This window comes from Ictidomys tridecemlineatus, chromosome 10 (assembly GCF_052094955.1).
Source record: "Ictidomys tridecemlineatus isolate mIctTri1 chromosome 10, mIctTri1.hap1, whole genome shotgun sequence".
Classification (NCBI taxonomy): domain Eukaryota; kingdom Metazoa; phylum Chordata; class Mammalia; order Rodentia; family Sciuridae; genus Ictidomys; species Ictidomys tridecemlineatus.
The window spans coordinates 129,702,415-129,718,234 of NC_135486.1; the positions used below are offsets into that span (position 1 = coordinate 129,702,415).

At 40.7% G+C, this 15,820-nt stretch overlaps 2 protein-coding genes and 1 long non-coding RNA gene across 15 annotated transcripts in view; all 3 read right to left on the bottom strand.

The window, feature by feature from the left end:
* Window positions 1-5,561, bottom strand: part of Otoa (otoancorin) — a 134,251-nt gene extending 128,690 nt beyond the window's left edge. For 3 of the 9 annotated variants that reach the window (XM_078024220.1, XM_078024221.1, XM_078024219.1), the window contains exon 1: window positions 5,313-5,558. The gene's annotated coding sequence lies outside the window, so the exon portion shown is untranslated. Of the gene's footprint in view, window positions 1-5,312 lie in introns of all 9 variants that reach the window. The other 6 variants (XM_078024218.1, XM_078024216.1, XM_078024217.1 and 3 more) reach the window with 3 other exon arrangements.
* LOC144367527 (uncharacterized) lies at window positions 1,751-5,107 on the bottom strand. Its single transcript, XR_013426995.1, has 2 exons — window positions 3,565-5,107; window positions 1,751-2,093 (listed from the first exon to the last, which is right to left on the bottom strand). It is a non-coding gene; the product is annotated as an uncharacterized LOC144367527 (long non-coding RNA).
* An 8,768-nt stretch (window positions 5,562-14,329) lies between the features above and the next one.
* The window catches only part of Mettl9 (methyltransferase 9, His-X-His N1(pi)-histidine), a 38,616-nt gene continuing 37,125 nt past the window's right edge, over window positions 14,330-15,820 (bottom strand). For 3 of the 5 annotated variants that reach the window (XM_078024227.1, XM_078024224.1, XM_078024226.1), the window contains one exon: window positions 14,330-15,032. In XM_078024227.1, the coding sequence (XP_077880353.1) occupies window positions 14,960-15,032 (73 nt within the window). In that variant the 3' untranslated portion in view covers window positions 14,330-14,959. The remainder of the gene's footprint in view (window positions 15,033-15,820) is intronic. The other 2 variants (XM_078024228.1, XM_078024225.1) reach the window with 1 other exon arrangement.

Genomic DNA, 15,820 nt, shown 5'->3' on the forward strand with positions numbered 1-15,820 from the left:
AACTGTGACTTGGCGGTGGTCAGAAGTGACTGGACCCAGGGATATTGCAAAGGTGGAGCCCACAGAGAATGAAAGAAAGTTGCACTTACAGCTGACGCCCAGGATCTGGGCCTCAGTGTGTGGAAAGAGGCCCGACCAGGAAAACCAGAGAGTTACACGTTCAGGGGACAGGCCCCCGAGCTGCAGGCTGGACCTGCTAGGCTTGAGCTCCTGGTAAGTCCATGGGTGAGACGGCCCGTGGGCAAGCTGGAGCTTGAGCCTGTTTAGGGGAGAGACCCAGACAGAAGTTATCTAGGCAGGGTATCCAGGGTGTTTTTAAACCCACAACACGGGATGAGATCTCCAAACCATGAGTGTAAGGAGAAACGGGGTGATATCTGAGGACAGACCCAGGTCTGTCCTGCAAACTCGAGGCTGAAAAACTGCCCAGAACAGACTAGTTCCTTCTGCACAGATATGGAAGAGAAAGAGACACTGCAAAGTGGAAAGAAAACAGCTTGAGATTTATCAGTCACTTGTAGCATATGGATGCAACTCGGATACTGTTCAAATATGACATTAAAATAACAACAAAAAAATACGAAACAGTTGGGGGAATTAAACCAGGTATTTAAAGATGTTAAAAAAAATCATTGTTAATATTTTTTAATCGGACAATGAACCTGTGGTTTCTTTTGGGGGGTTTTGTTTTGTTTTGTTTCTAGTTATCGATGGGGGGCCTTTATTTTATTTATATGAGATTCAAACCCAGGGCCTCACACATGCCAGACAAGTGCTCTACCACTGACCCACAACCCCAGCCCTGATTCTATTTTTAAAGGAGTCCTTATCTTTTAAAAAAAGGGATCAGCAAACTATGGCATGGACCACCTGGTTTTGTGTAGGTAAAGAAGCTGCCATAGTTTCCATGTCACACAACCCCCAAAGGCCTGTGTGTTAAAGGCTTGGTTCCCAGGGTGACCAATTGGGAGGTTGTGGAATCTTTGGTGGGTGAGCCATGTGGGATGTCCTTAGGTCATTGAGGGTGTGCCCTTAAAGGGGATCATGAAACCCTGCCCTTTCCTCTTTCTCTTGATAACAGAAAGAACAAAAAAAAACACAATAATGCAAAGGCCTTGTATGATGAGGTGATCGTATTTGCTCTGCCATGACACCCTGCCTCACCTGATGCCCAAAGCAACAGAACCATCATGGACTGGAACCTCCAAAACTATGAGCCGAAATAAACCTTTTCTCTTTATAAATTAATTACCTCAGGTATTTCATTATATCGATGGAGAGCTGACTAACATACAAATGGTCTTTACATTGTTCAAATGGTTAAAAGAATCAAAAGAGTAATATTTCTTGACACATAAACATTTCACTTGTGAAGTTTAAATTTTAGTGTCACTGAAGTTTTATTGGAACCTACCTGTGCTCGCTCATTTAAGTACCCACCATCTGTGGCTGCTTTTACACTGCAGTGGTAAAGTCGAGTAGGTTTTGCAACAGAGATTTTGTGGTCCACCATATATTTAAGCCTTCAACAACTGGATGCCCTGATAATACTTCAAAAGTGCACCCCTTGTTATCCACAGATCACCCCCGACAAAGCCCATCTACATAAGGTTCACAGTCTTCTGATAGTGCCATTCAGTAGATCAAACCTCTAACACATGGGCCAGTGGGAGAGATTCAATATCCAGAACCACAAGTATTTACTATCTCTTCCTTCACCAGAAAGAAAAATTTTTTTGCCGACCCATCATTTTGAGCTGCAGACTTATTTATTTACAGAAAATAAAATGATGTGATGTTTGGGATCGCCTCCAAAATAATACTGGAGGGAGGTCTAGCTGGAACAAGATCGGCCCCGGGTTGACAGTTATTGAAGCTGGATGACGGGCAGATGGGAGCTCATTATATTCTTATACAGTCGTGCTCCATGTAAGGATGACTCCGTCAACCGCAGCCCCCAGATCCAGCGTTGGTCCGATGTGATTATAAGGCAGCCGAAAAATTGCCATCTCCCAGTGACATAAAGTCACTCCATCTATTACCCGTTGAGTCTGTGCTGATGCTGGTTCAAACAAACCACTCTGCTGCCAGACCTAGAGAGGAACAGCACGTACAGCTGACACTTGACAATAAAAGAGTCTGTACTGGTTTATGTATTTACTGTGCTGACTTTGATCATCATTTTAGGGCATGCTCCTACTTTTTTGTTTTTAAATAGTTGATCATGAAACAGGGTGCTGTTATGTCGTAGCCTCATACATCTGGGGTGGACTCCACCTCTGGATTCCAAGAGGCCACGTGCTCCGACTGTCATTGAGCAGGGCATGCCTCTGTCTACCTTTGTGCATGTTTGGATGTTTGTGTTTGGCGCTGGAGATCAAAGCCAGAGCCTTAGGCACGCTAGGCAAGAGCTTTACCACAGAGAAGTACCCCCAATCCCCTGAAATTTTCTACATGACAGTTTTTAAAAGGAAAAGCAAAACAACAGAGACTCTGTGTGTGTGTGTGTGTGTGTGTGTGTGTGTGTGTGTGTGTGTGTTTAAATAAAAGCAGTTGGGTAGATGGAGAGGAAATAGCAAAGCGATCTGCAAGGAGTGGCAGGGGAGCACCAGGTAAGGGTGGTGTCTTTGAGGCAAAGAGGAGGCTACATAGAGTCAACGGAGGAGCAAGTGGGCAAACGCAAGGAAGGGCGCTTTGCTTCGGTGGACTCCCAGGGGGACCAAGTCCCCATTAAGCCATCGCATCCTCTTTCAGTATTAATGGGAACTTTTGGGGTACCAAAGGGAACCCCATAATGCACACCTGAGGTCTCTTGAAATTATTTTGTAGACAAAATAGAGCAGGTTACCTTGATAGTGGCTAACTTGTAGGTCAGTGGATTATTTCCCTCTCAGGGAACTTCCTCTGCCAGCTTTGGGAACAGTTATGCTCATTTCCTTTCCCCCGGCAAAAATCAGACTTTGGAAACCTCCAGACCCCCAAAGCCAGCGCATTCTTAGAGGTTTTGCAAGAACTGATCCCAGCGCACTTGGCAGCTCATTGAACGCCACCAGTGCAGCATCAGAGCTGGTATATTCAATGCTGATGAGAACCTCCTGGGTTTGGGTCTTTGGGGGATCCAGGGAACCTCTGGCTCTCTTTGCTCCCTTCCCTTTGGTCAGCTGCCCTGGGGCACTGGCCTCTTTCACAGTTCTCCAGTTCCCCAGACAATGAGGCTTCTTGTGCTTCTGGCTGCAGTCTCCCAGTGAACTCTACAGAGAGGTTTACGATTACTGATCCAAACGCCCCACTTTCGGCTGCGCATATTGTCTTCGTTCCAATGAAACCTCAGCCCATCGCCAGTTTGGGATTTGGTTTTCATGAAAAGCCCTTTGGGTCACTCTCTTGAAGGAGATTAGCCAAAAGGATTGGAATGTCTGGGCAGGGCAATGGCGATTGCAGGGTCCATAGATTTCTCCAGAGCCCCGTCCCTTCCCCACCAAAGAGCGCCCCCAACAGGTGGCAATCAGACAAGCACAGAGTCCTTCCGTGAAACCTAAAATTAAAATGGCAATAACCACAAACCTGAAATGAGCATGGCTTCCTGAGAAGCAGTGTTTGATGAGTAGGGTGATCAACTGTCCCGCCTGACCTGGGACCCACGAGTCTCCCAGCACACCGAGCTTTGCGTTTTAAAACCAGAAATTCCCAGGTAAATCAGGACGTGTCGGGTCGACCTATGGATCAGGCATTTCTTCTTTTATGAAATCTGCAAAGATACTGGGAGGTTTCCCCAATGCTGGGACATCCCATCCCAGACACAAACCAACAACTCACAGTTCCACAGAGTAGCACGCCACATGCAGATGTGCAGACACCAGTTGACCGAATTTTCGTCAAAATAAATAAATAAACAAAAAAGATACCATTTCGTGGCAATTAATGCAAAATAGGAAAACACATCTGTCTTGTAGAATGGCCCCCGATTAAGTGGATTTTAAATACTTGGTGTTAGAACGGCCCAGCTTGCAGAGTTGGAGATGGTCACTTTGTGAGACTCTAGACACAGCCATTCTTACCCTGCCTCAGCCTCAGGAGAGCAATGGAAGGCTTTGGATTCAATAATGGAAGGAAGGAGACAGAGGAAGATGCCACCAATGTAGCATCAGAGCAGGTATATTCAATGCTGATGAGAACCTCCTGGGTTTGGGTCTTTTGGGGATCCAAAAGACTCACTGTGCATCCTCCATGAGCTGTCACTCTGTCAGCCCTCAGGGGTTTACTTTGCTGCATTTCACAGATGAGTTCCATGCACATGCAAATGTCATAGAGCACCCCAATCAGAGTGTGTTCCAAAGCAGGGTTGTCAGAGTGCCTAGTATTCGTGATACTAGCAACCATTTAATGAGAGGGAACCACTACGCATGTACACACTCTGTCTACATTGTCTCACATAAGTCCTGCAGAATCTTTGTGACAAATACTACAATCATCCTATTTCAGAAAGGAAGAAACCATTTCTTAGAGGTCAAGTGATCTGCCCAAGGTCACACAGCTACAGTAGCAGATCCAGGTGGCACCCAGAGCTAAATGATTCCAATGGCCTGGCCCAGTGTTCTCCAGCCTCCTTGCTCATCAGCCCTCAACCTCAGGAAGCCATTGGCACCCCTGGATTAGAAAGTGCCAGCTTTAATCTGGACTATCCATTAGTAGCTGTGTGCTGCTGCACAAATTCCTTAACATCTCTTCTTCTGTACAATGCAGATGGCATTGGTACTTCCTTCACAAAGACTGTGTAAATATTTTTAAAGTTCGTGCATTTATGCAATGCATACTTAGTACTGCTTGTTTTCTTGCATTTTCAAGTTTCTTCCTCACAAAAGTCATAAAGTAGGTTATCATCATATTCCTTATATGTAAAATGTGTAAAGAACTCCCTCCCTCCCCAGCATCGGCACACATAAGAAATCAAGGAAATAATAGCTATTATTATTGATGCTATTGTTTTTGCTGCAGGTATTATTACAAGGTTGTTGTTGTTGTTGTTATTACTGAGTTCCGCGAATTTTCACCATGCCCTTTGGACTCCTTAAAACCCCTGCCTTGCACTTTGCCTAAGCTCCTTCAATCTCTGTCAACCCCCTCAATCTCACCACCCCGCCCCCCCCCACCCCGCATCCCCTGACCCCTGTCTCCAGTACATCTGTGTCCCTTCCTTGAGAAAACCAGGAGCCCGTCCCCAGCCCGCGAACTTAGCACCCTGCGCTGTGCCGCGCCCGCGTCCCCAGTGCTTTGCCCGGTGGGGGCCCTCCTCTGGGACCCCAGCGCCTCACCTGCAGTGCCGGGCTCCCCCGCTGCACTGGATCAGCGGGCAGGCAGCTCCGGGCGGGACCGCGGGACACACCTGGGTGGAGCAGCGCCAGCTTGAGGCACTGCGACCTCCTCCCTGCAGAACCTGGGCTCGGGAGAAGGTCCCCACCTGGGACTTTCTACCTGGACCCTAAAGCAGCCGGGCGCACAACAGGCGTGGACAAAAGCATTAGGCACAGCACGGGAGGCAGGAGCCTGAGCAGCGCCTAAGGCTTATCCACCAATTACAGTGGAGCCGCTTGATTTGGATCCGGATTCAAACAAAGGATTAAAAAATCACAAGTGGAGCAATGTGACCATTAGAAGTTAAAGGGGTGGATTTTTGTAATTGTAATGGAGGCTTTCTTTTTTAAGAGTCCCTTTTACAGATATGCATTTACAAAACGGAAACGATAGGCTCTCTAGCGTGTGCTTGGAAATAGTGGGGATCAAAGAGTGGTGGGGGTGGCTGAAACAAGATTGGCCAAGTGTTGATAATTGCTGAAGCCAAGCGAGGAGGATTCTTATTTCCTTTTATTCTTTTTGATGTGCTTGGAATTTTCCATAATAAAATTTTTTTTGTAATAGACCAATAACACACACGCAAGGAGAGGGTAAAGGAGAGAGAGGAGAGGGAGGGGGAGGGAAGGAGAGAGCGCTTAAGTGCCCACCAATTAAAAAATGACGAAATAATACAATACACCAACTCTATGGATTAAACAGCCATTGAAATGGTCATTTAAGGCTAGGGGTGTAGCTCTGTGGCAAAGCTTGTGCCTAGCACAAGGATACCAAGACACTGGGTTCAATCCCCAGCACCAAAAAAAAAAAAAAAAAGTCTTTTAACAAAAAGCATATAATAGAAATAATAGAAACACAAGGAAATAATTTTATAGCCAAAACAAAAAAAATCAAATATAAAATGTGTGAGCTTTTATTAAAATGGAAAGGAAATGTATTAAAATAATAGATTTGCCTGGTGAGATTATGCATAACTCTTTTGCATCTCACTTAGTGAAATATAATAGTGGAGCCTAGAGTTTTTCTTGCAATCCTTCCTATTTAATCCTTCCTATTTAACATCTCAATCCCTGTGGCTTTTAATAGAAATTACTGAAATACCAAATGCTGACAGCAGTTTGTCAGTTGCAAAATTAAAACATTCTCTTCAGAAATGACCAACCACCAACCGTGGAGTTGTTCTTGCCTGCTGAGAATTCCTTATATACTCTAGGTCCAGCATCCCCCAAAACATCCCTTTTGTCTCAAAGTCTTGCTTTAGTCCTTTATCCTCAAGTCCAAATGATGGGAAATGCCTTTATCAATTTTTGATTTGGAAAATAGGCTACCTCTGAGTCTCACATGATTCATCTTGGAAAAATAAAAAGTATCTTTTCATTTTTCACATATTTTTGGGCCTGCCTAGCACATGCAAAGTCCTGGTTCCATCCCCAACACTTCAAAAAAATACATAAATAAAAAAATAACCTAGGCATATGATTTTATAAATGTTTTATTAAAAAATTTTGTAAATGAGTGTACACATACATGCATTTTAAAGTATAGAAGAGCACACAGAACAAAAATAATGGTACCTTCAGAGTTATGGGGTAGGTAAGGCTTATTTTCACTTTGTTCTTTTTGCCTGTATTTTCTATTTTTTCTATAATGAACATGTTATTCGTAATGCAAATACCAGCAATTTCAAGATCAGTCATAGCCATCTTATAACTTATTGTTTATTGTTATTGTTTATACAAAGTGGCAAAATCAAGTGCTGGAAAACCTATTTTGTTCTGCTCAGTCTCAGTGGTTCATTCCTGTAGTCACAGCTACTAGGGAGACTGAGGCAAAAGGATCACTTGAACCCTGGAGTTCAAGGCCAAGTTGGACACCATCGTGAGACCTCATCTCAAAAAATAAATAAACCAAGGGGCTGGGGTTGTAGCTCAGTGGTAGGGTACTCACCTAGCATGTGTGAGGCACTGAGTTTGATCCTCAGTACCATATACAAATAAATAAAGGTATTGTGTCCACCTAAAACTAAAAACTATTTAAAACTATATTTTAAATAAATAAATAAACCAATGTTCTTTATTGAATCCTGAACAGAATATAAGAAAGGAGCATTCAGGCATTTTATCTGTTAATTATTTTCTAGATCTTAAGAAGTGCATATAAGACACCACAATTTTAGATGGTCATTTATTTGGGCAAAAACATCTTTACTTTTCATTTTACATGTATTGAAAAGTAATTTTAAAGTGACTTTGTAATGAAAACATGTTATGTAATTTATGGGAATGAAATGACTCTCAAATCCAGAGGGAATCTTAAGTTCTAGTTATGTAATAATATTCTCCCAATTCTCCAAAGTATAAAATTTCATAGAGAAAAAGTATTTTGTCCTCAGTGAATACTGAATCCAATTCAGTGATACCAATACAGATAGGAAGCTACAAAACACACTTTACTAGTAAATGAAGCCAAATACCCTACAAACCGTACTATAAAAACAAATAATGCACTAATCATAGGGAATGGTAAATCAAAACCATGATATCATCTCACACCTATTAAGATGGCTACTATTCAAAAAACAAAATAAGTATTGGCAGGGCTGGGGGTATGGCTCAGTGGTAGAGCACTTGCCCAAGCATGCACAAGGCCTGGATTCCATATCCAGCACAAAGGGGGTGGGAGGAAACAAGGATATGGTGAAATTGGAAATCTTGTGCACTGTTGATGAGAAAGTAAAATGGTACAGTCTTTGTGGAAAACAGTATGGTGGTTCCTCAAAAGATTAAAAATAGAATTACCATATGACCCAGCAGTTCCCCTCTGGGGAAATCTCCCTAAAATAAGTAAAAGCAGGATCTCAAAGAAATGCACGTACACTTGTGTCTACATCAACATTATTCACAGTAGCTGAAACATGGAAGCAACTCAAGCGTCTAACAGAGGATGAACAGATAAACAAAACGTGGGACATACATATCATTGACTATACAGCCTTAAAGGGGAATTCTGACACGTGCTATGACAAGGATGCATCCTGAGGACATCATGCTAGGTAAAATGAGCCAGTCACAAAAAGACAAATGCTGTGTGATTCCACTCACACAAGGTATTTAGAAGAGTCCAACAGAAAGCTGAACAGCAGTTGCTAGGGCCTGGCGCAGGAGGAATCGAGAGTTTTTGTTTAATATAGTTGCAGTTTGCCAAGATGAAGAATCCTAGAGTTGGGTGGTGGGAATGGTTATATAATATAAGTGTGCTTAACATCTCTGAAAAGGCTCAATTAAAATGGTTACTTTTTATGTTACTAATTTTACCACACTAGAAGTCAGAATATGAAAACAAATGATGGCACTTTCAGTGAGCACTAATAATTTAAATAGGAGACAATTAAATTGAGTATGGTATCTTAATTGGATACTAGATCCAAAAAAGGTTATCAGTGGTAAAACTGGCAAAATCCCAATAGTCTAGAGTTTAATAGTCCTGTACCAATGTTAATTTTTTTAGTTTTGAGAAACATACCATGGTTAAATAAACTGGTAACACTAGGGAAACCTAGTTAAAGGCTGTACAGGAACTGATTTCCATAAATCTGAAATTATTCCAAAATAAGTTTACTTTAGAAAGTCAGATACAACTAAGTTAGAATTACTCCTATGTAGAAGACAACCAAATATAATAGAAAAATTTATAAAGCAAGTAGTAAAATATGAATGCCTGTATAGTTGTAGCACGAGATTTCTTTTCTTTTTTTAATGTAGCAGAAAAGCCCAACTTTATTCTGTGGTCCTAAACACAGTGCACAAACATATAACACTGTGACGACACTGACTGAGCGGGTGCAGGTGGAGAAGCACAGCAGCAGCAGTACACTACTGAAGTTACCCTGCTATAGACTGGCATCATCTCATGTTAAATGGAACCCTCCATGGCAACCAAGAAATACCAATGAGACATTCCCAAAATGAGAGGTAAAGGAATTAAAATGCTTCACTACAAACATCAGCTGAATAGAAATGAAGATAGCTGTATAACAACATAAGTCACATTGAATCAAAACTTATTCTGCTCTCCTTTCAAGGACACAAGCCACACCAAACCAACAGTCCACTCAACTCTTGTTATAAGATGGCAAGCCAGGCTGAACCGTGAGCTCATTCAGCCCTTATCACTTCATTTTAGGTAATTACACCATGAAATGTCATTTCTCAAAAAAAGACCTTATTCTTAGGTGTGTAGTTTTGATCCTACACCTGTCTTCAGGGATTATAATTTAATCCATAACACTCCCTGGTCCTTTTTGTCTGAGAGATTTTAGCAATAGGTGTTGAATGTTGTCCTGTAATTATTCCACGTCAATTTATACAATCATGTCTGTCATTTGAGCTTTTCCTAGTCCCCTAGCTTTTCTTTTTCTTTTAAAATTATTTACAAAAAGTTTTATTCTACTACTTCTTATCTTCAAACATATGAAACACTTCTAAATATATAGATGGAGTAGATATTCCACAAAAGAACCTATCCACTGGGGCTGGGGTTGTGGCTCGGCAGTACAGTGCTTGCCTCGCACGTGTGTGGCCCTGGATTCAATCCTCAGCACCACATAAAAATAAATAAAAGTATTGTGTCCAACTACAACTAAAAAATAAATATTAAAAAAAGAACCTGTCCACTATGCACACAGCACTAGTAAATAAAATTGCACACATAGCAACAGTTATATTCTGAGGTATCCTCTAATATGACAATTTTGTCCTTGATCCTTTCCCTCCTCAATTTTTTCTACTTTCAGTCCAGTGGACAAGTATGAGCATAGTAATGCTTAAAGATGGTTGAACCAATTCATATCCAAAAGTCATTTTCAGAGGACAAGCTTTCCTATGAATTTCAATACAAAATGTGTTAATTTTATTAACTACCATCAACCTCTTTGACATCTAGAGACTGGATGTTGCAAATTTGGGACTTACTTGTGCATTATAATACACAGCAAAACAAAATGCACAAAACATACAGAAAATTGATGTCTGAATATGTCCACTCACGGACATACTACCTTTTGAAATTGCTTCCCTCTCACCTCTTCCATATAACTCCACATCACTGGACAAGTACAGATAGTACTATACTACTTGCCAAGGTGGTTTAACAGTTCCATTCCCAAAAGACAATATTTCATGTGAATTTTAGCAAAAAGATATTTACAAAGTGATATTTTACTATATCTACAGTTAACATACCTTGGACACTTCTAAACATCTAGACACACTAGATGTTTCAAGTAAGGACTCACTATGTCCACTATGTACACAACAGTTTTGAACAAACTGCACACATGTAACAATAGTTCTAATTTGAAAATGACTTTAAAATATGAGCATTCTGGCCTTCCTTCACTGACCCAGTGGGCTACAATGCTCAATTTTTCAGAAGAACAATCTTTCCTAGGAATTTTAACACAAATCATACAAAATTTGTTGACTAATTCCACTTTTTTCATACACTGGAAATCTCTTTAACACCTAAAATGATTAGATGTAGATTGAGACTCGTTTGCCCTTTGTATACACTATGCACACAGCAAAGTAAAATAAACCCATAGACATAAGGAACAAGTCTTGTCTCATCGTAAGCACACTGGCAGGGTACTCCTGAGGACCAGCACACAACTGGGGGTTCAGCAGGATGTTGGCTATTGCCCCCTCCCGACCAAATAAAAATTCATAAGAATTTTAACAAAAAGAAATTTACAAAATGTGTTCTATTTTACCACTTCTACTTTTAACATATTCCAGGCACTTTAGAACATCTAGAAAGTCTAGATATTTAAAAAAAAAATACTTAGCATTTATAACTATATACAGTAATGAAGAATAAAATGTATACACAAAACAATGGTTATAATAGGAGAATGTCTTATACATAAAACCCATCTAGCACAGGAGCTCCTTCTTGTCACAAAGTCCTCTCCATGTCTTCTAACCCACTGAACAAACATGGGCAAGTGCTCCAGATCAATTTTAAAGTCACTTCCAGAAGAAACTTCTGATTTTTTAATAGGCACTTACAAGACATCATTTCTAACTCTATCATCCATTCTTTAAATTTAGAATGTCCAGATGTAGCAAAAATTTTAGAAGGCTGGGGGCAAGTTGAGAGCAGCACCTTTTTCATATGCTATGCATTGGCCTTTTACATAGGACCAGTACATCTTCCCAAAGGGTGCTGGACATTTCCAAGTGGTCAATTATGGTATGTTCCTCTACCTTTATTTTCTTTTCGTCAGAAGGCCACCAACTGCCTGAGAGCCACTAACTGTTCCACCTGTCCCTGTCAGGGCTTTGCTCACCTTCCATAAGGCCTTTCTTTACCTTGGGGGACAAGGTGTGAGTGTCCCAGGCTGAGGTGCAGTTTCACGGGTGGAATTGCTGGTCTCATGGGCTGAAGTAGGGTCTCGCAGAACGAGCCAGCGTGCTGTGTGGTTGTGGAGGGCTTGTGGGTATTCCAAATTCCAATCTGATGGTGTGATTGAAAGTTATCAGTAATCTATACTTCAAAGTTTTTTCCATCCTTTACACAAACCTCCTTGAAGACACAGCAGTTTAAGATCATACCTGCTTGACAAAGAACTTTCAGAAAAAGCACAGGAGTAAAGAAATTAACTGGGAACAGCAAGGTTTGGCATGGCATGGTTAAAGATCTGGTGGAGTCCATTACAACTGCACATGAGATTCTTCTTTACCTTTGTTCACTGCTGCTTGGCTGTTATCTTAGTATCCATTAGCTGCAAACAGACTGAATTCTACTCTTTTTAGTTTCTGGGTGTATTTTTCTTCATTTAGATCACAAATGTTTCTTAGGTGTGGATATAGTGTAAACTTATATCTCTGGTAAGTGGGTTGTTCAATTTGTAAGCATCCTAGTTGTTCTAGTTAACTATGACCGCATTTTGTGCTCTGTGAACTCCCAGACTACTGATTCAGTTCTCTAACACATCCATGGGATAGAACATAATCTGGGGGTACTTAGGCATCTGAACAAATGCTGCAGGTCATATTAGCCACCACATACGCATGATGAAAATGCTACTATTGTTAGAGGAACGACCGTGGACCACCTTTATCCCTAACCAAATGACGGGAGGCACTGATGTAAATATCTTGCTTCATTACAAAGCTGGTACTACTGTACTCAGAACGAAGTAAAAACAAAGACATCTGGAAACACCCAAGTTTTACTTTGTTGCCCAACAGAGCCCACTTTCTGTTACACACATCAGCTATATAAAGACTCATCCAACAGGATGAGAGAAATTACAGAAATTTAACCACTCCACTCACGGGAGAAATGACTAAGGGCCTTGTGACTTCTTTTCTTCCCTTCTCTGAAGTCAGCAGTCTGAACACTCTAGGGGTTTAGAATACAGGAGGAAGGAGCCAGGACTCGCAGGTGCAGCCGGCATCCCTTTCCCTTGCCCTGTAGGGTCAAGTGGCTACCTCTTCTTCATTTTTCTACCACAACTTTAACTTGATATCAAGAACTTTACACAAGAAATGGTGCAGACAAGGCAGCTTTATTATACTTTGCAGGGGAAAAAGAGTCCACTTAGGGAAGAAAAAAAGTGATTAACACTCCTAAGCAACACTGCCATCTAGTGGAATTGTGACGCACCACCAGGACTTTTAAGACCAGACAGAAACGTGAGTGCATTCAGGTTTCAACTTTCAGGGCAGAATGGCACCTTTTAACAACTTGGTCCTCAGAGAAGCTAAGATTTTGAGAAACGATTTTTATCTTTAAAATGCATAAATGTATGTAATTCCTCTGCTTTCCTGGGTAAAGAATGAGTTGTGTTTTCTTTTAATAGGCCATCAAATTAATTCTCAAAGTACTATCTTAAAACAGCAACCCCTGATTATAACAGTTTAAGAAAGAAGCAAATCTCCAGTGTATAAGAACTACATTGGGTTTACTCATTTCCTCTATTTACACAATCTAGGTTGCAAAATATCTGTACTTCACTTTTTCTAATTCCTGGAAGAAATCATTAGAACACACCAATAACAATTTTGCATAAATCACGTAACCCAATTCTTATTATGAATGCACAATAATAGTGGAAGATATTGGTGGGAGAATGTGGGAATGCTACTCCTAATGAACAATAAAGTAATTCATCTCAAGGCTTTAAATCTCCTTTATACCAGGTGTTGCAGTTAATGTGTTGATTTGATGACTTCTATGAGTACGTATATGAGAATACTTAATGAAACACCTGGATGAAAAATGAAGTAACGTTGTGAGAATAACATATTGTTAATATCCACAATCTCAAATGGCATCTCTGTTATTACTGAGATTTTAGGATCTGTGTTAAGTGCTGTGATCTTTGGAATATCCACAATGGTTATTGATCTTGCTAATGAGTTCCTCTATTACAATATTTCTAGGTTTATGGTCGGAGGCATTCATGGATTCTAGAATGCATGTCTGACATGGTATTCAGCAAACCATACCCTTGGCAAATAATAAACTCAGTTAAGGATTCTAGAAAGAACAAAGCTTAGGGGAGGAGGTATACAAGTATTAAGTAAGTAGTTGAATTAAAACATTTTTAGGTTGCATTGTTAGTAAATACAATAGAAAGTTTTAACTCTGAGAACCTAAGATGACCCAGAAAACCAAGTTATACACATGGGGTATAAGCTAGCCCAAGGTCAGAACCAAGGATTCTGTATTTTTTCAAAGCAGCACTGACTAGGGTGAGTCTTTGGGGGTACCTAGACAGCCTGGTGTTCACTGAGACCTGCATCCTCCCCCGGCCCCAGTCTGAAGCCTTCCTTCACCACATACCCAGGTTGTCAGCATCTTTCACATAATGCTACTATTTGGGGACTCCTGATGCCAAAGTAGTAAAAAAAAAAAAAAAAAAAGAAAACCACTAGGGAAGCCTTGTAGTAACTCAAACATGATGCCAAAGTCATCTCCAAAAAAAGTTTATTAGCATGATTAAAAACATTTTCTTGAATAACAGAGTTTCTAAACATGAAAGAATATCAGTGGCTATACCTTACAACCAATATTTGGAATTCAATGGACAGCTTTATTGCCAGTCTTCATTTTATTAAAAACAATCCGTTTATTGGCTCCATGAAGTCATGACTATTGCTTTGTCTGGGAATGAGTCCCAACTGCAATTAAGTATAAAAAATATCTTCCATCATAACTGGAGTGTGACCTGCATTGAAGAACAGCTCTAACTGAGTAAAGAGTTGATAAAAATCCAGAGTTGGGTTTTTGTTTTTTAAAAACATTCCTTTTACACACTACAAAGAAATAATTAGTATTTTGGCTTTTTAAATTCCTACATGATATTTAGAATGGCCGTCCCCAAAGGTCCTCCCATCACATAACTGTGAACCCTCTTCTGGAGGGTAGATCCTGGGGCAGACTCTGCAGACTCTGGCCTCCATGAGTCTATACTGGTCTGAGAACAAAGACAGCGTCATCCAGAACATAGTAGTCATTATACATGTCACCTTCGCACAGGTATGGCAGTCTGGTGAAAGCTTCGATAACAAAACCAGCTTTTCTGAACACCTCAGGCAGGCTATTCACTTGTTCTTCCCAATTCTGTCCCTTGATTTCCAAAATTTCTGATGGTTTCTCCCACTTGCCACCTACTAAAACAAATAAAAACATTAAGTTAAATTCTTGAACAAATGAGTTTCCTAGGACCTGGTATGTTCCAAGCATGGGACGTGTGGATGAGTCAGTTCCTTCATACTCCCAGCAGCCCCTGAGAAGGGTGGGCGGGCTGGAAAGCTAAAGAACTTGCCCAGAGGTGCAGGGCTAATGGACATCAGAGCAGATATGTAACCCCAGGTTTGTCTGAACCCAAGTCCACATTTCCATCTTCCCTGACAGAGCTTCAGAGGACACCTCCTTCGGATTCACTGGAGATTGTAATGGTAAATGGGTTTGGAAAACTGGTCATTGAATACTAGAATAATGAATCAGAAAGTCATATATTATTTCAAAGAGAGTTTTAGACAACTGCAAGAACATATAGCTGACGTAGTAAACTTACTCAACTATTACCTAAAGAGATTTATCAGGCTGAAATAAAATAGGCTCATGATGGGTTTTTATAAAAACAGACCATCTGTGTGTTTTTCAAGTTGTCCCATTCCCTAACTTTTCAGAACAATTTCATAAAGAATTAATCTGTAGTCCAGAGAGAGAAAGGACACTAGAAAGTAGGGAGTTGCTTGGTATTTCTTGGAATGGCAACCGTCGGCCATTTCCAAACCTATGAGACGCCTGGAAAGTGGGGAAACCAAGCAATGTTTCAGGTTCACAGACAAACCAAGCGTTAACTACAGATACACATGCAAAGATGAAAGTATAATTAAATTTAGGGGTTCTTTTAGGTGCATTGGTAATGTAAAAAAAATACATATATTCTTAA